This window comes from Aspergillus clavatus, genomic scaffold, assembly GCF_000002715.2.
Source record: "Aspergillus clavatus NRRL 1 1099423829798 genomic scaffold, whole genome shotgun sequence".
In the NCBI taxonomy this organism is placed as follows: Eukaryota; Fungi; Ascomycota; class Eurotiomycetes; order Eurotiales; family Aspergillaceae; genus Aspergillus; species Aspergillus clavatus.
In genome coordinates this window covers 1124802-1146305 of record NW_001517101.1, presented here as the reverse complement: position 1 = coordinate 1146305, position 21504 = coordinate 1124802, and the positions used below count along the sequence as shown (strand labels likewise).

Here is a 21504-nt window from a genome sequence, read left to right as displayed (position 1 = left end):
TGTCCGAGCGCCCTTGATCCCCGGCGGCCGTTCTCGCATCATTTCACCCGTTATGCTTGAAGCGCTATGCGACCACTTGCTAGAGAAACCAGATTTATACCTCGTTGAGATGGCCGAGTTTTTGTACGGTGAATTCGACGTGCTTATGTCCACGTACACTATCAGCCGAGCTCTTCGATCGCATGGTTGGGCCAAAAAGTGGCTCGACGAGTAGCACAGGAAAGGAACGTAGACCTGAAAAACTAATATTTGCACCAACTGTCAGAGTTCCGCCTGTATCACTTGGTCTTTATAGATGAATCAGGTTGTGACAAATGGGCTGGCTTCGGAGGACAGGCTGATCTCCCCGCTGTGTTGCACCTATCCAGGTGTCCCATTTCCAGCGGGGTCAGCGATACCAGACTATCCCAGCATACTGCTAGGAAGGCAATTTGCTGTCGCCAGTCTTCCAAGGATCGACTGATGCAAATCTGTCTGAGGATTTTGTCGAACAGCTTCTTCACCATTGTGGTCGATGGCCCCAACCGAAGTCCGTTCTCGTTGTGGACAACGCGTCCTTCCACCATACTGACCGAATAACGGAGCTATGTTCAAATGCCGGCGTAAAGTTGCTGTACTTACCACCATATTCACCTGATCTAAACCCGATCGATGAGTTCTTTGCAGAGCTCAAAGCGTTTGTGAGACGAAATTGGCAGAAACATACACGTTGAGATTTCAAAGAATTCCTCGAATGGAGTCTGGATATCGTGGGGTCCAGGAAAGACAGTGCACAAGGGCATTTTCGACATGCGAGCATTCAAGTTGAGGAGGAATGATTATGGATGAACTGTATCGAACATCTGAAGTATCTATCTCTGCTTGGAGGCTTTATGTCGAGTTTAGCTATAATATTCTCTTGATTGTAATGTTTTCTAATAGACGAGGGATAAATACTTAGTCATCGACTAGTGGTGGAATGCCATTAGCAGCTTCTGAAAGAGAGTACAGGGTATGCATAGTGTTACTGTATGTTTTTGACCCCCTTGCAGGTGATCATTGAAGTCTGTGGCGGTGGAGGGCTTATGACGTAATGAATCAAAGCCCATTCAGATGCACCCATTTCTAAAATTGGCGTCTTGGCGGTGGGGCCGAGAATAAAGAGAGAGCGAGGTCGTGACACTGGCTTTGCACTTCACTGTATCTGGGACTCTTATCGATGGATGTATCGAGGAACTGTTTTAGGACGAACTCGGGTCTCATAATTATCGTTCTTTCCTTTGCTGTAGCTCACGTGAGGCGTCGGAAACTGCTTGGCGTTCACGGGAGATGATTGGTAGATACCCGCCGCGGATGTGGAGAATCACAGGTACCCTTATTGGACCGCTCCTAACCCCGAATTCCTCGTCCGCTACAAGGGTCGAATAAATTCCTGAGGCACCTTCATCCAGAAGGGATACTCCGCAGGGAGTTTTTTTGGATACGCTGATATGGGTGTCTCGGCGCTCGGAAATCATATATTTGAAGATTCATGGTTCGTTGACAGCAAATAACTTCACTGTGAAGAGCGAACTATATAGTTTAAGGAGGAAACCATCAGCCGTACTAGGCTAGGCCCCGGTTTTCTCTTTATCTCCATTTAGCGACGGATTCAATGAGAGACGAGCATTTGCTTGAGATATAATGTCGTCCAGGCTCTCCTCGGCGGGCCGAGGATAGCAAGTCGCCTAAAGCTATGAGTCCTGTGATGTGACGAATCCAACAGACCTTACCAAATTTGATAATGTACCCGAGAATTCTTTCCGTGAAGATGTATCTAAGATATACAATCGTCCAGATTTGTGGATCTGAACGGCCAAGAAGACGTCAGATTCGCATTCAAGGCTGAAATCTGCAGCCTTCTTGAAGAGTCCCCTCTTACGCCTGTGGCGTCGCTGTGACTTTGCTCGGGCACTGCCCGAGTGACGCTTTTTCATGAACAATGGTTTATTAGACATGGTGTGGTTTGCCAGGCAGATGAATTGGAAAAGAATCTCAATCCAGGGAGGATCGACCTCTTTTATATATTTCAGGTCACGGCGCTGAGGACCGTTGCGGCACGATGAGGCGCTGGGGTCTGGCATTCCGCAGCATATATTCTATTTTTGGAGCCACATTGCGAAGTCCAAGTCCGCATTGTGAGCATCTCACATATGCGTGGGCTAACTTCTCTGGGAGAACTTCATCCAGATTGAGTCCATGTTCACTATCTCATAAGGAAGAAGGCAAGGACAGGACATTTATGCCATCGTGGTTGGCGGTATCTTGGTCGATCTTCTCCTAATCCGTTCTGCCGCTACCCTCACCAGCTGGACAAAACTGATCTATATCCTGGATTCCCAACATCTGACGTTCCCGGTGGTCGTTAACAGGACCCAATTCTGGGGCCTATGGGCCTTATCTAGTACTAGCTTTTCCTAATCCTTGAAGAGGGTTCATATCGCTGACCAACATGCTCCCCTAACGCGTATTTAGGCAAGCACTTATGGCCTGTGTGTGCCACATCTACAAGCCCTTCTATAAATTGAACCCTCGTGCCACGGTTCTGTGAGGAGTCATTTTTGCGGTTTTGACGGTAGTAAAGGACGAATTAAAGGATCTATCACAGTCAGCATATGAATTGTGGTCTGATCGGCGGTTATAGTACCTTAAATTCTTGGTGATTAAGGTCCAGTGAATACTGCATGTTCACCCACCAATAATTATTTAGACTAATTTAGCTCAGCTCACTGTTCTACAGGAGACAAGAGGGTTTGCTGCACTACATGGTACCTAGATCTTCTATTTGCCAGATAATAATAAGCTTCCAGACTATAGCATGGTGTTATTTACTCGCGAGGACTAGGGTATGAATAAGTGAGAAGACCCACGCAATTCTGATATCCTCTATGATAAGGAGCATAATGCTGAAGCAGGCAAGATCCAGCAGTCTCCTATATAGCCCCAGCATGAGCACACTATATTGAATATTATGCTAATAATTAGTATTACAAAGTGCTGCTATTAATACTGAAGACTGTGAACAGGTCAGCACATATAGCATTCAGTGACCTGTAGTATTCAATAAGGTCCTATCTCTTAATATATGCTGCTGGCTATTAGTGTGTATAACTACATTATGTCCTGGCGCTGTCCCCGCCTCTCTCTATTCTTCCCTGTGTTTAACAGCAGGGAGTGATGCATCACTTAATGTGTCTTCTTGGCTGGTTGATGCCAATAGCTCAGACACATAGACCTATGCACACTGACCGGAGAAGTGTGTTAGTTCAGAGGTTGGTGTGTCTTCCCACAACAGGACATAAAAAAGTGGAAGTTGGCCAGCAAGTCGCAGACCTGCCTAGGGCAGCCAGAGGTAAAAATGTTGGCCAGGCTTGACTCTCCACCTAGAGAGAACGGTGATGTCGATAGTGAGAAGCTCATGGTGCCAGGATATGATAACTAAAGGCCAGGAGCGCCCCCAGTGCCTTCTTAGGGAAACAGCCAACAACAGTATGGTGAGAAAAATCCACATAGCCACTGCCGCCACCAAATATCAGATGTATTTGGACTGGCGTATCTAGAGATGGTAAGATATTAAAGCCAGTCTGGTTGTTGCCAGTAGCACTTTATTGCCAGCTGCAGGTAATAACAAATCACGGCATGCAGAGTCACGGGAATAATCAAGATTATCAAACATACTGCCTGTTACTGATTAGCAGACAATCAATATCCAGAAAACAGCATACATTATTCTTCAGGAATCAGAGTAAATATCTTACTAGATATAGAACATAATACTGTTGTATGGCTTACACTGATTAGCTGTCACTCAGGACAGCAATTGCTCCGTAGAGGACACCATCAATATGTCCATGCTACCGCCGACTAATCAATGCTAAGAAGATGCGCCAGGAATCTAAAGGTCCACCCCATCTACAACAGAATGAAATTAATGACCGCAAGGTTAGAGGCGCGCCAGTGCAGAGTGGCCTAGGATTGAGTCTGCAGGACCAGTGGCAGGATATTTGCTGTAAGGAGAAGTGTGACCATTGAACCCTGTTGGATAGTGGCCATATTAAGGTGGCTGAACAGTCTCAGCAGGGGATAGGCAAAGAGTTACTATATCTGAATCACATGCCATCAGATCGCCCACCGGCCAACACAGGATACCAGACTCCACAAGAGCCAAATGGCCAGAATAATAGTGGCGTATATCCCATACCAATTAGTCTGTGATATGTAGAGAAATCACTTGTACTAGGAAGATTTTGTGGGAGGCATCCTGCAGGTCAGTGTTAACAGTCTGGGAAGCAGAGGAGTATTTGTACCCTATTGGGTGTTATCTGGATCCTTATCTAGATATTTGCAGCACGATATCGGACCAATAAAGATAATAGATGGTAGACTAAGTAGCCCGTCTGACTCTATTTCCAAATCTCAACCTATAATATGATGGCTGGGTGCCGGGCAAGTGACAGACAAGAAAAGAAGGCCCTCTTACCCAGCACGCGGGTGCGATGCTAAAAAACAAAATAACTTACCTAAGTATTAAGAGATGCCGTCGCTTCTGTAATGCTATAAGGCACTCAGATTATTATACTCTGAAGTTTGTCTTTACTATTTTTCAACCGGCGTTGTCCAGTTTTAGTAATACCCGCAGTGGCAACCTACTTATCTTACCCGATCACAAACTGGGCATCGATCCGACCATCAACTAAAATAAAATTGAGCATATCCAGGACAGGCTCCGAAAAAATTATTGTTTCATGCGAAGGATGCATTAACCCGCGATGTCCTGAAGCAAACAGCAACAGGGAGCTATTACTTTAGATATCTTCTTTTCGTTAGCTGCCACAGGGATCGGCTGGATGTGACCAGAGCCAAGAGTCCTTCTCTCTCGCGAGACAGTGCCATGTACTCCCCACTACTTTATTGACTCTCTTGATCTAATACTTGTTATCAACTTCTAGCATGTTCTAGCTGGCGCATCAGCTTTGGCGCCTCCACGGTAAAATTAATATAGGGGATGACCATACAGCCACTCTCCTTGGGTGCTTTCTGGGGGCTAGAGTGCCGCGACATTTAGTAATACGCCTACAAGGCATCGATCAGGGCATACCCGCGGATGGGGACCTTTGGCACCCATCGGACGGGTTGAAGATTGTATCCCCGGAAAGCTGTATGTACAGAAAATGGCATCTAAACAAGGACTAGATAGATTGGGAGCATTTATTTCGTTTGAGCCTTGTGCTGAAGATATGATATAAAACTAAATCAGAGGTCCTCAAGTCTCAACAATGTCAAATGCTATTCGTCGAAGCTTGAAGGCTGATCTCCTCCGTAGTTTTACTGAGCTTTGGGTTTAGGTTCTATGTATATACTTTACTATGACACATTTACCATTCGAACTTCGTCTTTCTTTTGTGGGTTCACCCAGAGTAGCTTTAGCAGCATTCTCCAGTGCTGCGGCTTCCCATAATATGTCCCGGAACCAGCTCAGAAATGAAGCACTCTGTGACCCTGATACACTAAATGAGTTTAAGGGGCAATCCCTCCATATAAGGGAAAGGAAAAAGGCGACAAGGATATGAGTTGATATCATGCACTGGCTGATTGTGATATGACTAATAAAGCCCTGACAATAGAGACGCGCGACCTAATATGTCAATGGAATCAAGGACCAGACTCCTAAGAATGAAATTATTTACCCAGACTGTGATAGTCTATCTGATCAGAGTACTGTTGCTGGAATCCAGATCGCAGAGAGGGCACCAAATAAGCTGGACTTGTGCCGTTCACGGCAATGTCGCAGCTGCCCGTTGTTAGCATGTTTTGTGCATATGCAGAGTATACGTACACTTCACCGTTGACACGAGACAGGAAGATGCCACAGGCCGGGTGCTTTTGACGGCTGCGGTCACTTTGCCTGCAGATTTTCAGCATATGCTCAACGTTTTCTCGAAATATACATACCTTCAGGGTACCACACAGTACTGTAATAAACAAGTAGTATGCCTACTTAATATATGTTAAGTAGTAAAGGTAATATTTACTATGCCTACTTTTATATATTGCTCCTATTCAGTATATATACTATTTGATATATATTTGATATGCCTACTGTTCACTATCTCTACTATTTAATATGTTTATATCGTGTAAATACTCGGCTGAACATGCTCAATCACCAACGGCCTTGGCCATGCCTGGGCAACATGTAACCGTCAGACATCTCCGTCGCCTGCTCGGTTAGTCTAAACGTTATTCTGGACTTCTTATGAACCGCAGCCGTCGTTCAATAAAAACACACAGTTGCTTGTGCGTGATAGAATACCCCTCTCGTATGTATCTCTAGTCGTTAGGTACGCGACTCGACAGCGAAACGGTATTCAACCACCTGGGCCATTACCGAATCTCTTTGGATAAAGGTGATAGGGAGGGATTTGAAGACACCAAGGGATATACAAGATAAATGTAGATTGATTTGACTCGATAGGGAATGAATTCCGCATACGAAGCTCTATTCTACATCGAACCATAACTAAGCTCCTTTCGGTTTTAGATGTCGCTGTATCATCTCAACTATTTGACAATCGAGCGACTGGATGAACGAGGACAGCAGATTGATTCGTTACATCCCGTTGAGAGCCTTAATTAGATTGTGATTGCGAAGGAATTTTGGATCTGATTAGCGGAGTCACAAGACATCTATCAGTGAAAAGCTTCTCAGCGAAAATCTGTATGCCTTCCTCGGGTTCTAGACCATTGTCGTATTGCGCCGTTGCAGTGGCCACTAAAATGCTGTCTCTGGCCACTGTTGCTTCTAGCCAGCTCAACTGTCTTTGAAACACCTTTCGGGCTACCACAGTTAAAGTATCGCCGGGGATGAAATGTTCATAATAGTATACACTATAGTTCCGAATGCCTTCCTGATGCCCGAATGTGGAGAACAACCGATGGCAAAGCAGATCGATTAGTAGGTAGTGTCCCGCGGCTCGCTGGTCTTGAGGAACCACTGCTGCGGCACGGACCGTGGATCCCACCGCGGGCTCAATTGCCAATGACTTCAAAAATTGTTCCTCCAGCGTGACGGATTTATTCAGGTCCAGTTGTGGGATAGCCTCGGCGAGCGTAGATAGCTCAGGAACGGATGGCAGTCGGCAGCAGGGGCAGTCCGAGGTAGATGAGACTGGATCGGACTCTGAATCTGAATTTTTAGAGAGAATGTTGGGCAGGGATTTTTGGAGCGGCGTCGACAGCACTGCTGGGGTTGCTGGACGTTCAACAGGATGGAACATGGTGTCGAGTCAAGCAGGCAATATCCGATCGAAGTGTTTCCCAGTATGGGAGCTGTTTATGCTGGAGAAGGTTTCTAATATTGGGACTGATGACAGATATTTAGTTTATGTAGGGCCGAATCTCCTCAAGCATCTAAGGCTGATTTGTATTACAGACGCACGAAACTTGCTCTTGTCTATTGCCATTCATGCTGCCTGAATATTCAAATCATCAGGGGCAATGCCCTCGGATTCGGTGGATGACAGTGTTCACCACCACCACCAGGCTGGTCATATCCTGCTGCATTGTGGAAACCCCCTCATGTCGGACGGGAAAGATCCACAATGGAACCCCGGGGAAGTGGCGTTCGTTCCCACTCTTGACTACAGCTGACTATCCATCATCAAGGCTTGGTGTAACCAAGTCCAAGAAGGGAGCTTCTGGGATATATGCTAAGGGTGGCAGTCTCAGAATGGGACAAAAATGGTACAGGGAAAGTCGAAACCAGTGTCACCCCTAAGTTTCACCTCTTGTTTCAGAAACCCTGAGGCCAAGATCCGCTAGTCCATATTGAGAATACCCTTGGAATAATAATAATCCCTTAGTAATCATGTATGTCTGTTACCGTATCAGGAACTACGTCATGGGTTTTCTTGGTAAGGCCCAAAACGCTAGTTCCGCCAAGGATTGAAGTCTGGAAGCTTCGATGCAAACTAGTGCAAACAGGGGTGACCAGGTCCCTGGAAACGGCAAACTGTCAACTTCCTGCCTGTTCCTATCTTGCCACTGTGTTCAGGCACTCAGCAACGCTGAGTAGGGACTGACTAACATAGCTTCAATGACTCTATTTATTATCATATTCTGCTTGTCAGGAACCAGTAATGCTCTATGTTTAACATACTCCTGTTAAAAGCTAACGCCGTTTGTTGTCAACGTTTAGGATCCTCGGTGGCATCTTCTGCCTCGCTTCGTGCCCTTAAATAGCGACTTTGCCACCTAAATAAGTGGGTGGGAACGCACCCCCTCGTATTATCCTACTCCTGGCGACTTCGGTCACGAACGAACGTCATCTGTGGCCTGTCCCTCGCCCACCTATACGCACGGTGGCCGAACCTCCCCCTTGCATCGGCCCGTATTAGACCGCCTTGGCTTCCTTGAGGATACCCAAGCCAACCCGGGAGTATCGGATAATGAGGACACTCCCGGGTCTATAAGCTATCTCATCGAATGGAAGGTGACTCTTAATAATCGGGTCTTGGCTAAGGACACCGAACAAGACCTGGTGTTCAAGCCTAGTTCATATTGGGAAAAAATAAAAGAAAAGGCTGAACGTATTGTGCAACGAAAGAAAGCTCGTAACCGACGAGTACACTCAGATGATACTACTACTGTTGTTGCCGTGAACGAACGTTCACAGCGTGATCTTACTAAGCGGTTTGAAGGCACAGATATTGATTGGACGCCTATTGAGACGCAGCTTCTGCGGTGGGAGAATCTGTTTCGTCAGGGCAAGAAGCTCAGACTTTTGATCTCCATCAACTATATCCTTTGTCTTTCTGCAAAGTTATTGGGCACAATAGTCTCTGTTTCTAAGTTGTTCAGCTAGGTCCTGGATTTCCTAAGGGGCGATAGCTCAAGATCCAAACATTTAGGCTTTCCCTGAACATAGTTCATCACAACAGACAGGTTTTGATCTCCGACGTAAGCAGGCAATGATCACGGAACGTTATTTGATCTGACTTTGATAATAAACTGCCCACGCCAAGAACCTCTTAAAATCTAGAGCCTTCTCCTCCTGCTTGATTATCAGCCAAGTCATTAAATGAGATGATATCATGCCATATCATTTCCTATTCAATCTGACTCACGATAATACGCATGCACGTTAACTCAATCTTTATACAGTAAGCCATGACGCACATTGCAGAGACATTGCAGACTTCCGCTCTTTGGGGTTGATTATTAACATAGAGCGGATCAATGAAAGGAAGTTTGTTTTCTCGGCACCATCAAGACTTTGAATCCATCTTTCCAACATTGCTGGTGGACGCTTGGTACGATCACGGATGTTAGAATTCTTGTCAAAAATATGTTCAACTAGCTTTGGATTTCCATTGGCCAGCATCTCAGAAGGAAAGGGTCCAAAGAGGGCGTCGATCTCCTCAATGTGATGCTTGATGTGATAGATGCCACCAGTCACATTCGCCTTACCGCTAAACATTTGTACAGTATCCAAGAGCTCTGGTAGAAGGGCTCCTAGATTCCAAATGTCGACCTCCTTTCCCCACGGTGCCCCAATTATGACCTCAGGTGCGCGAAGCAGCTTAGGCTGTATCATTTCCGTCAGATGCTTCCTCACCCAGCTCGCCGACCCCCAGTCGCAAAGTACAACATCTGTGTGTACAAGCTCAGAAGTATCATCAAAATTATACTCTCCGAGATTTGCAGTTGAATTTGACAATGAATCCTCTAAGTAACGATCGATTGTAGAGGGGTTTCGGATTTTGACCATAATATTGTCTTGTTTGATGTCTAGTCATATGGAAATTAACGTACAAGGCTCGAACAGTGAACGATTTCACTTACCTGTGTGAATGATACCAGATGCATGTGCGTATTCCAGAGCAGACAGTAGCTGTTTTGTGATTTGTTTCATGATTCGATTAGGAATTTTGGCACCGTCAAAAAAAAAGCTAAAGCTCTTCATATCCTCTGCCATCGGTTCCATAACAAGACATACATGTCGATTCCCAGACTGCCCAATATGGATAAAATCATCAAGAAGAATGGTGATGTGCTGATAACCTGGATGATCTGGATTCGCTCTGCTTAGGTGTCTCAGTATCTCCAACTCAAACAGATCATGTTTTCCATCGTAGCAATCTGGTTTTAATATCTTTATCGCCTTGTAGGATGATTCCCTATAGAATCAGTAAGTTTCCCATTGTTATGCATGGCAAGAAATGACATACTTTTGGTCCCTCGCTAAGTAAACAGCTGAGTAGCGTCCAGATCCAAGTCTCTGTAGAATTCGATATCGATGGTGCAAAACTTGCCCAAGATAGACAGGGTGGATTTCAGCATTGAAGGCATCACCCATGTTAGAAATGATAGATTTGCGGCCTGCAGTCTTTTGAAGCACAGCACGGAAGGTAAACTCAGAGCCTAGATAAAAAGATGTTCTGTGGTTGTTTAGTGAATCAAGGGCTGATAATTTGTACCAGGTCGCATGTCACATGCACGACCGACCGCCTACTCATTCGAGGCGCCTTCTCGTTAGGCTCGGGTGTCACGAAGCGGTTCCACCTGTATCACAGAACTACTGCTCTGACTAACCATATGCAGCTTAAGTGAATGACTAACATACTAAGAAACCTACAGTTTCCCAACCATTTCTCAACATTCTCCCAACAAGATTCCTACATAATTGTCAAGCTTTTCCAACATGGTGCTGTGTATAATCTTATGGCTGACACAATCCTAGTCACATACAATCGATATCTATGACTTTGCATCAGAACAAAAAAGTACAAGCAACTGACAATTCAAGCCGTGCCCGCTGAATTTCGTCATGTCCCTACCGTAAGTTGCAATCAACTGTAGTGAAGACCCCACAACCATAATGAGAGTTGTCATGCCTAAAGGACTGATAAAACAAGCAAACAATATCTTGTAATACAACTACATAGCTCTCATTACTTGTGCGGTCTTTCTTCTCCATCCACTACCGTGTCTTCTCGACGACAGCTATCATCTCATGTGCAATTGCTGGCAACAAATGAGCTTATCTGCTAGGGAAATGATTCATAACGCTGCAAGCGCTAACTCTACCGAAATATACCTCTTCAAGGGGCCAAAGCGTCTTTTCTGAGGGTCGTGGATGGAAGAAATGCGCAGTATATAAAGAGTCGAAAGACAGGGACTAACCTGCTCATTATCAAAAACGTTGAGCTTTTCGGTCTCTATAAAGTCTATTATATACTTTCAAATCCAGAAACGAGAAGAGTCAGACTCAAACCTTTCTTTCCACCATGCCTCTTCAGAAGATCAGCTACACTAAAGGCCATCAGAAAAGTGATTCAGCCGACGCCGCAGTGACTACACATGCTTAGAAACTAGAACATCGAGGAGTATACGAAGCGCATATCAGGTCCGCTCCTACGTAAGACAACACCATCTGTTGGTTTACCATGGCTAACGACTAAGCAGTGGAACATGGCATGGCAATGACAATGACCCACAAGAACATTTAACAGTGGACTTCAAGAAAGAAGATGGAACTCATATCACAACCCATCATGTGTACAGACCCCAAGAACCCGCCACAGACAGCAAAAAGTAGATACTGAGAGGAAGGATGGTGGAGCTCCTGAAAAAGTTTCCCACATGCTGTCAAGGACTGCAAAGCTAGCTGGTCATATATCTCTTATGTTTTTCTCTAACATCGACTCCTGTTGCGACTTTAAAAAACTAAAACATTCTATATTGCTCTGTTTCTATAGCCCCATCGTCACTCATATTGATATTTGGAATTGGGAGAAATTTCCACGGAATGTTATATTGACCTGTCGCACAGTAGACAAGAGAAGAATCGAGAGCACCAACCACGACCACATCCCTTGTCGAAGCAAAGACGATCATCAAACCCAATCTTCACCTCTAGGTTTTGTAAATGGAGACAAGGGTCCTAATCACCCTCGACGCCCTCACTACCGCAAATAGCATTTTTATCATGAGTCTGAAATTCTGTACACATTAGAGCCTAGTATAGATTGATCAAACCAATATAATCACAATCTGCTGATTATCCAGCTTCTTCCAGTGCCAAAACACAAAAGATTTCAACAAGAATTATGAAAGCGTCTGGAAAATGTTGATAATTGTAGACCAACCACAGCAGCCTGCGGTAATGGTTTTAGTTGACTCCCGTGTATGATTAGTCATCGTTGGGCATTTGAGAAAACATGGTCATCCAATTAGGAAAACCCCTCCTCTTGCGGCTTTTGTCGGGCACTCCTTATGCCCCGCAATTTTTTTATTCCTACCAGATGATGTCCTAAGAGTTACGAAAACCAAAGTCACCGTCTCGCTATTTCAAACACAAGGCAACTCCTGCAACACTGTAAGTATCTTCATGCCTGCTGATAAAAGTGAGATCCTCGATACTAAGTCAGATTATGCTTCGAGATGAAGTAAATCCTGGTTACGTTAAATCGCTGTGGGCTGATTAAATTATTCATTCGTTGAAGATCTTCACGCGACATCCCCAACTGTGATATTAGATCGGCCCCTGCGAATACCTTCACAATCCTAGGTTATGCCCGCTACGAATCAAGTCAGACATATACAGTTACTTGAGCCTAGCGACGCAGAATTAGAGCATGCTGCTCGAGAGTTGGTGCGAATAACTTCACATTGCGGAGATTAGGTGATGATACTAACATCTGAGCCAAAGACTCTTCAAAATGTTTCTCTCGATCTACAAAAGTCCTTCCCAAGGTCTTTTTCGACAACAGATGCTTCAGTCCGAGCCGTTCTCGTTTACAAAAGTGCTTCTGCGGGAGCGGTCAGGGTCACTGGGCCTAATACACCTCAACCCGTGCCAAATGTTGTAACGGGACCCGATGAGGTTGGTCTAGAGATCATTGAAGTGAAAGAAGGTCAAACATGTATGTTTTTTGGCAATCCTGTTGTTCGGTTCTTTCGATGCAAAGATACATAGACGAAAATTATGCTGCCGCACGATTCATAACATATTGGATGAAGAGAGTTGCCAATGGTTGCGAGAACTCGAGTTTTGCATGGAGGTCCGCTTGTTGACCAACAGCAAAACGAATGAAAGGCAGGGGATCTCCGGAGAAAGGACACTCCATTTGCAACTGCTGTTTGCTTTCTTCATACTGCTGAAGGAACTCAACGAAATCTCTGAGTCGAAGATCCAAGGATACGGATTGGGGAGAATGTGGATTTCTTGATGTCAAAGCACGCGGTGCATTGTGCGCGGGCGTATCTGGACCAGGGAGGGTTTCATCTAGACCATATTAATCTTGAGTCTTCTTTCGAGCTGATTGATCACATACTCCGCTTCTCAGCCGGTTGCTTTGACGGCTGCAACGAATTCGGGAATTCATTCGCTTGAGTAGGCGCTATGGCATTGTCAGAATGACCCTACAAAGATTAAGAAACTGCAAACCTTGTGGTAAAGAATTCGTAATGTTTTGTAGAGTTGAGTGAAGCAGGTCTTCCTTTATTGTATCGACTTCAAATGGAAGATTTAGTCGAACACAGTCCCTCATATTGGCAACAGTGGACAGGCCAAGAGCGGCAGCAGCTAGAACGACCATAGGCTGACCACATAGTTCAGCCACTTTCCTCAAGAACTTGTAATACTTTGTACGGTTCTTTTCTCCTTTCGATCCCGGAGTCGGAAGTCCTCGGTTCAGCAAATTCCTAGCGTCTATGGCTCGCTTTGTCTCGTCACTTTTGAGCTCTCCACGACGATTAATTGCAAGAGAAACATCATGAAGCTTTGTGATTGCTACCCTTATTGTCATTGGCTTGTGCCTTGATTCATAAGGAGTGGACATCTCGAGTAATTGATGGTATAGATAGCAGCTGAAAGGTTGAGCAGACGTTTAGGAATCCCGTTTAGAAAAAGGTTGAGGAACTGTTGGAAAACTGTCGGGAAACTGTCGGGAAACAGTGTCCTCTTATTAACTTAGTTTTGGAGTGAGTTTAGTCAGCCAAGACGTATAAGGTTAAGCGCCGATAACATACATTCATCAATGCTTTTGTTTATCTGTATCGCAAGGCAGATCTATATACTTGGAATTACATTTGAATCCTACTCATTCTTTAGGCTATGTCTCGATCTGATAGGAGAAAATGTCCAGGTCAATGTCGTCAGTCAGGTTATAAAAAAGCTCGAGCCACAGAATTGAATGACGCATGCACAACTGTCTCGAGTTTTTTGGCTGCCCAAGTCTTCATCAGTCTTGAATCCTCCTTAATTTCTTGGTACCTCAACTCAGAGGAGTAATGGACTGCTTTGCCAATACTATTCCGTTCTGGAAAGGCCTCAGGAAGTGGCTGGGATTTACCAAAGCTACACCGCAAGATCAAGAGGTCTGCTATGTTCTTGCATTGTATGAAGTTCTTCACTGACATGTTTAGATCATCATTTTTGCTGATGTGGAAAGAGGGCCTGATGATCTCATGGTAACATTCCTTCGGTCTCGCTTTTATGATCGCCTTCCTTGGGGCGAGTTCAAGGAACTCGGAAGCTCAGCGACACTTGCAGTGGTTAAAGCTGGCTGGAACTGTTTCAGTCTGGATCAGCTGGCTGAATCGATACGCGAAGGGCGATTTAAGGACTCAGATCTAAATAAGGCTCGGAAGAGGGCAAAGGACAAACGGAAGAACAACTTCAGTCGGAGCCCTTCTGATCCAATCAGTCGTTTCGGTTAAATAGGCAAGGTGGTGTGAAGATCGATGCCTGTGACTGCAGTCAGCTATACATTAGTTTACATGGAATATGTATGACTTGTCGGCGCACAGTAATAGTTTGATTTTATTTTACTCAGAAAGTTGGTGCTTTCGCGGTAGCAATCTCTGACTGAATTGGAAAGAGAGATTCATAATCAGTCTGAGTTGTACACCATAGTCAAAACGGTCTCTTACCATATTTAATCCCTCCAATACCCCGAAGCTTTGTTTAAATAGTACGGCATCAGGTTCCTCAATCAAAGCTCAATATGATGAAATTAGAAAAACAGCTAAGTGCTTGCAAAGTGATCATACAAAAGTCTACATTACGCGTTGTTTGTCCTCAATGCCTTCAAGGGTTTCCCCGTGCCGATTTCCTATACCGCCACTTCAAAACCGAGGGAGACGACATTCATAAGGGCCTCAGCATGCGAAAAGTCGATTTCAAAAAATTCCTCGACTGCTACCAAGAGGCTTTGGGGGCTTTAGTTCCTGCCGAAAAGCTACGGTATGGTTTCGAGTGTTTCGAGGTTATGTTTGTGGTTGAACATTATGCCAATGATGCTGAAAAAGGTCAGTCGGAGCCACAAAAGGATATTTATCACTTTGACTTAACCTGCTGTCTTAGTTCCAATGAACAGTACCTCTCAGTCATCCGAGGTATATGAAACCGGTTTGCCCTCTGAAGCATGAGAGTTAGCCTTTACCGAAATCGAACCGGGGCTTTCGAAAGCCAGCCACAACAATAAATCTTCATTTCAAGACGGCTTTCAGCAATTGATGAACCACGTATTCCAACGTGAATGGGGCGGCTTCTGCTAGCAAATAATTTTGGATGGTTTTAGTGAAAGCTTGAGAAGTACTTCCCAATTTTACGCATGGAGACTACGTTGGATTTCGTAGTGGAACTCAGCCACCTTGACTCTCGAATTTCTTACCTGGTAAAATGTAGTTCGGTAGTTGCTTCCCACAAAACTTATATATTCACTGACAAGCTTGGTTGTTGCTTTCATTATCCGCCATATGTCTGAGCTCAGTAATTGCCGGGAGTCCTTGTAGTATATGTTCCTCGTTTTAAGCGCCATTCCAAGTCAGATAAGAAGCGAGAAGAGAACGAGAAGTGGATCTTCTTCCGTTGATTGGCTGAAAGGATAATGTATCAGTATGGTAAAGGCGAGAGACACAGAGGTTCCTTTCCGCACTAGCGGAAAGTAGATCCTCGGCAGGTCCCTGTTGCCAATACAGTACCACTTAACAACATACCAAACACCGTCAAACTTGACGAGGAGAGGAGAGAGGCCCACCCTAAGATCCTCTACCCCGCAGTGCTAATCCTCTCCCTTGACTTCATTCCCTCCAATATGTCTAGCCTCCAGAGGCAATTCAATACACAGAAAGAGGTCCTTCGGCAATCAACGATCAAGTATTTGTGTCCAGAATGTCTGCGAGGTTTCCCACGACCAGACACTCTATACAGACATTTCCAAGATGTTAAAGATGAGGCTCACAAAGGGCTAAGTTTGAGAAAGGATGACTACAACCAATTCTACTCGTGCTATCAAAAGTGCCTCGGAGCTTCGATCCCATCGAAATGTCTGATCAAACAGTGGCAGCAGAGAGAAATACGACAGCGAAGTCCCAGTAGCGCACGGTCGACCTGTCAACAATGCACTAGACGAAAGTGTAGCCTCTTTAAAAGCTTCCGAGTACTCCAAATTGTGCGAAACAGATATCGCACTGGCTATTTGCCTGAAGCCCACTGGGCAAGTCTTCAGTTTCAACTCTGATAGTCAATGGCATCCTTCGTGTGACGAGTTGGTAGATAATGTTAACCCACACCGGGACCTCACTCCTAATTTTGCTAGGACACCTGCTACTCAGACCTTGAGAAGAAATAACTTGGGATGAGCTAGCCAATATGTTTTGTGGGAGACTTCAGTATTAGGTCATGTGACGGCAACCCGCCAGAAAGTTGTAATCTTAAAGCGCGAGAGCATAACGCGCTTATTCGAATGTGACAATCTTGATCCATAGATCTCAGTCGAGCTATAACAGTAATTCAAGGTACTCTAATTAACAAGCAAGCAATTCCAGTGGATGGGGGTTGCCGCAGCGATAGGATGGAGTAGAATACGACCCTCGGTCAAGGTGGGGCATAGAGGAACACGAAGTAGAAACATTTTAGTACAGCGATGTTACTGTAAGAAAAGAGATACTTGCATTGCATTGAGATGCGATCCACGATTGTAAGGAGTGAGCGCCCAGAAGAAGTATCCCTTTAACCTATTCTAAGCTACGAGCGACAAACCGTTCCAGCTTAGCCAAGCAACCGTGCCCACGACTTAGAAAGGAACACATTGGCATATCCTCAACATGTTGGTAAAGCGCCGATAGTTTAGAGAATTCCTTGTCACAGTTTGGGCATTTATAAAGCCACGAACCATCCCCGAAAACGGTGTATTTTCGGTTCCGGTGAAATTCGCCAGCAATTCTATCAATCTTCCCCTCAGTAACGCCTGAGGCGCAACTTCCAGCCTCCAAATGGATCAACATTCCAGAAAAAGATTTAAAACTTCGGTAACAGCCGTAGCATTCCGTGGTTCGGGCTTGGTGCCTTTGCTGGTGCTGAAGAGACCATGCTGTTAGCACTATCAGAAAGAAGAGTTTCGCTATTCTTAGAATTACCATTCGTAGATTATTCTCACTGCTAAAATAGATATCGCATATCACGCAGAGATGGTGCTGGCTGACGTCATGTTCTTGAAGCTCTATAGCGGACTCATGACGAAGATTGCAATCGAGACAAGCGTAATGGATTTCTACCTGATGGTCTTCGAGTTCTTCAAGAGACTCAAAGTCTTTCGGTTGAGGACAAGATGAACAGACATGGTGTCTGTTAGACTTTCGTAGATGCGCAAATTTAGCTGAGTTCGAAATGAACACTCGGCAGCACCTTTCACACCACTCATGCAGTGAAGTCTGCCTGCAATGGGCATAGAGCGCATCGGCGGAAATGAAAGCCCTTTCGCAGATTAAACACTCGTAGTCCACCCCATTGTAAGCAAGATACGGACCTAGGCCCATTTTTGGATTTATGGTGTATAGGACGTCAGATGTGACGGAGGTTGGTGGGGCTTGCGGTCTGTTGAGATGAAGTGGATAAGGAGCCCCAAGAGAGCTGCCACGAATGAGACACTTGCTGAGGCTTTTAGCAGAGGTTTGTTCTTATTGGCACAAAGGCCCAATATACCACCTATTTAACTATCAGCTACAGCTTATGTAATAGGCTAATGATGTTATGAAACAGGAAGCGGGCTAGTGTAGGATAGGCCCGCTTGAAGGCGAGGGTTGCGTGGCCAGCCCGTGACAACTTTCACCCCGCTTTGGGTGATGAAGCATCAGGAAAGCTAATCTTTGTTAGAATATTGCTGCACTTTCCACGATTGAATAAACGACGCAAGTATACAGAGGCTGAGGATGGCTACTGATTTCAAACATCTAAGAATTCTGTTGTCAGAGTGAGCTCAAACCTCCACATAATCGAATGATATCTGACTTATGAAGTATTCGGAAATATGGAACATACTCAGATCTCACAATCCTCTGCGAATCTTCCATTTTCAGAGTGCATCGCTGTATTGTCTGTCCCCAGTCGAACTTCTTTGATAAGGCCATAAATGGTCGGTTTCAGGTACCAAAGAAATAGCTTGTATCTGGAAACCTCTCTTATAGATCACAGGAAGCTACAACGGGACAGGTCGCGCTCGAAGATGACCCACGGATCGTTGCAAAGATGATAGACTATCTCTATTGCGCCGATTATGAAGACTGTTATGAGTCCTCTATCCAGGAATTAGCTCAAGGCTCTCTTGAGCTACCAAAGTCAGAGAAAGAGCAAACCGAAACATCAAGTATCGAAGAAATTGCTGAAAGTGCTGGAAGTGATATGGCTACAGTCTCTAGCTTCCCTGTCAAAGACCGCAGGGCACGTATCAATGCAGAAATATATATCCTCGCCGATAAATATCAGATTGAGGGACTAAAAATATTGGCTAAGCAGAAGATGGAGTCTTGCCTCCAGTTAAGCTGGACAGATACAGAATTTATCAACACAGTTCAGTATGTCTACGGACCAAACAGCCCTTCCCACTCGGAGTTGCGAGACATTCTATCAAGATCTGCTATTCAGCACCTGTCAACTCTTGAACACCAGCAGCATTTCCACGAGACCTTGAAAACCTTTACCACGTTTTCATACGACTTCTCCTCCTTGATGATAAAGAAAGTGCTTCAGCTAGAACAGGAATTGTGGTAGGCATATGCCTCCCCGCCTAACACAATCGCGAAATCTGAATAACCATGTCTGTCAGCAATAGAAGAACTACCCAAATTCTGTGGCAGCCGACAGTCATGCATATTCAAGAGAGAAGCCGACCACACTATAATGTCTATTGCAGTGTCTGTAAAAGACACTTCATGGATAGAAGGGCTCTTCGGCAACATGACACTGACAGTCATTCTTGGTGTACGGACTGCAGGGTGAGCTTTTCGTCGATTAGTAAAGCTCGATCACATCGTGCAAATCGTCACGGAGGGTTCTAAGAGCACAGCTGAAATGCGCAATCTCAGTATATCCTTGTAATTATTTCAAATTATGTACTTGTCCTTTTGAAGCATATTCTATTATCGATAAATGGAAGATGGTGCAAGGAGAACTCTGATACATAGTGAACACAAGCGTCGCGAAAATCCGCATTATGTTATCAAGGAGGAAATGCATATTATGCGAATACTGAGGGGTATCTCAAAATAAAAACAGAAAACATCACTTCTTGGTCGCAGGAGTCATCCTATCTAGTGGGAAGTCCTAAGAGGGGGAGTTATATCCTCTGGGTGGATGTTTCAGTGTGGCCGTCGGGGATGATGGGATCATCTGGTTCGTCCCGTGGAAGCAACGACTTGATGCCCCTGTTACTCGTCCGCCTACTGTTCAGCCAATCGTCGTGCCACACCCTCCACGCCTCAATTATTCTACGACTGCATATCGCACTATAAAGGCTCACACACTCACACAAGAAAGAAAAGGTAGTCAAGAGAAGGACAGAGATACCACGTTCATTATGCTCTAATCTTGAGGGTCGAACTCCAAAATACTTGAATGGAGCCCTGGCTCCGGCCCGGAAATTGGTCCGAAAAAATCCTTGTCACATCCGACCAAGGTCGTTTCTCGTCCCTTCTCAACCTCAGTAGAAGGTTTGCCTCTTCAGATGACCACGGCTTGCCTTTCCGGGAGGCTCCACTGCCCTCCGTAAAATCAGCTGGCTGAGCCAAGCGATGTGCCGGCCGTACTATGCATTCAGGTATTTTTGAATCGGATTCGGATAAACAGCGTAGCAGTGCACCTTCGAACAGCCACGAAAGAAATTGCAAGCTTTCATCAGCCGATACAGATGTGAAGTGAGAACAAAGCGATGAAAAAGAACTATTCTCCGAGGCGGCGACGGAAGAACCTCTGGCCCGTTTGCACAGTTGTGGTTGTCCATGCGACTGTTGCACCTTTCGCTTGCGGCATTTTGACTGTTCGCCGCTTGTTGGGACCTCGAGGGCGTTGCTGGACGCACGAGTATGGGAATTGGGGCTATCGTCTGCAGATATCTGTACGTGTGACTGGTCGTGTAGGGTGCTGTCCGACTGACAGTTTCCTTCCTGCGCTTCAGGATATGCGTTAGAGTTTCTTTTCTCGACATGCATGTCGCTAAGAAGTGGTGGAGGGTCAGGATATTGATAAAACGTTTCCGAAACGACGGCATCGCCGTCCGTATGGATATGCAGGCGTTCATCTTCTGTCTCCCAGAAGCCATTGTTGGTGAGGATCAGTGGGTCGATCGGAATGCTATTCTGTTCGTCTGCCGGTTGGAGAAATTCTTGCCAACCCTGGTCCGAGCTAGATATACCGGATGTCGATGTGCAAGTCAAGGCATTCTCTGGGGAAAAGAGCGCATCAATTGAGGCATCAATAGTGCTGAATCCGCGTGACGTGGATGAATCCGGCGGTGAGGTTGAACCAGCTCCATTTCCCGTAAACTGTTCCAGCCGCTCTGCGTGCTGCGTGTCAGATAATGTGGCGGGCGTAATGGCGGGATTTGTGACAGGTATCGTGGCAAGTATTGTGGCAGGTATTGTGGCAGAGTAAGGCTTAGATAACTTCTGTGACTGAGACTGAGAGCCACAGAGGGTGCCTGATGGCATCACGGCACTTGAATGAAAACAAACCTCAGCTGGAGGCCGCGCCGGAAGCTGATGTTTGGGAAATGAAATCGCTTGGGGAAGGGCGGACTGAGGAAGTTTGATGGCAGGGGACTCATCGGAAGGAGGGTGTATGCGTGAGTGCTTGGAGGAGGATCTCGTGCGGAATGGGGGAGTCCATTTTTTGAAGTTATCAGAGTGAAATACAGGTAACATATTGGAGTGAGAGGAGAGTGGGGGAATCTGGTGGAATATGGGTGCGCGAGGATCAGGCATAAGGTGGGAATGAGGTTGGAGCAAGAGGGAATGTGCAAGTGTTGAAGGAAAGCAACCTCCATACTAATATCATCGGGAGCTCAATCATCCCTTCTTATACTTTCGCTCGTCAGTAAATTATCTCGTCGCTCCCACCTTACACTCGCAAGCAGGTTTCGTCCCTGTTTCGGTTACTCCTAAATCAGCCAATGTTCTGACCTTTGGTCGATTTGCCCGGAAATT

General features: G+C 45.4%; 6 protein-coding genes across 6 annotated transcripts, besides 8 other annotated features; 3 read left to right on the top strand and 3 right to left on the bottom strand.

Annotated features, from left to right (window-relative positions):
* Positions 1-202: part of a mobile genetic element that runs on past the window's edge.
* Positions 148-333: a mobile genetic element.
* Positions 315-812: a mobile genetic element.
* Positions 405-734: a mobile genetic element.
* Positions 453-710: a mobile genetic element.
* A 5835-nt stretch (positions 813-6647) lies between the features above and the next one.
* On the bottom strand, positions 6648-7295 carry ACLA_091500 (uncharacterized protein; the record flags this gene model as incomplete). Its single annotated transcript, XM_001272877.1, has 1 exon — positions 6648-7295. The coding sequence occupies one exon, from the start codon at positions 7293-7295 to the stop codon at positions 6648-6650; it is 648 nt and encodes a 215-aa protein (XP_001272878.1).
* A 1877-nt stretch (positions 7296-9172) lies between these two features.
* On the bottom strand, positions 9173-10375 carry ACLA_091490 (putative protein kinase; the record flags this gene model as incomplete). Its single annotated transcript, XM_001272876.1, has 3 exons — positions 9173-9807; positions 9862-10196; positions 10248-10375. The coding sequence occupies 3 exons, from the start codon at positions 10373-10375 to the stop codon at positions 9173-9175; spliced, it is 1098 nt and encodes a 365-aa protein (XP_001272877.1).
* Positions 10376-13941: 3566 nt separating this feature from the next.
* Positions 13942-13976: a microsatellite.
* Positions 13977-14313: 337 nt separating this feature from the next.
* On the top strand, positions 14314-14742 carry ACLA_091480 (uncharacterized protein; the record flags this gene model as incomplete). The annotated part of the gene is made up of 2 exons (XM_001272875.1): positions 14314-14400; positions 14449-14742. The coding sequence occupies 2 exons, from the start codon at positions 14314-14316 to the stop codon at positions 14740-14742; spliced, it is 381 nt and encodes a 126-aa protein (XP_001272876.1).
* Positions 14743-15029: 287 nt separating this feature from the next.
* ACLA_091470 (uncharacterized protein) lies at positions 15030-15453 on the top strand (the record flags this gene model as incomplete). The annotated part of the gene is made up of 2 exons (XM_001272874.1): positions 15030-15333; positions 15389-15453. 2 exons carry the CDS (start codon positions 15030-15032, stop codon positions 15451-15453), a joined length of 369 nt encoding a protein of 122 aa, XP_001272875.1.
* A 2882-nt stretch (positions 15454-18335) lies between these two features.
* Positions 18336-19075, top strand: ACLA_091460 (uncharacterized protein; the record flags this gene model as incomplete). The annotated part of the gene is made up of 2 exons (XM_001272873.1): positions 18336-18400; positions 18493-19075. 2 exons carry the CDS (start codon positions 18336-18338, stop codon positions 19073-19075), a joined length of 648 nt encoding a protein of 215 aa, XP_001272874.1.
* An 803-nt stretch (positions 19076-19878) lies between these two features.
* Positions 19879-21009, bottom strand: ACLA_091450 (uncharacterized protein; the record flags this gene model as incomplete). The annotated part of the gene is made up of 1 exon (XM_001272872.1): positions 19879-21009. The coding sequence occupies one exon, from the start codon at positions 21007-21009 to the stop codon at positions 19879-19881; it is 1131 nt and encodes a 376-aa protein (XP_001272873.1).
* Positions 20905-20948: a microsatellite.
* Positions 20905-20952: a microsatellite.
* Positions 21010-21504: the final 495 nt, after the last annotated feature.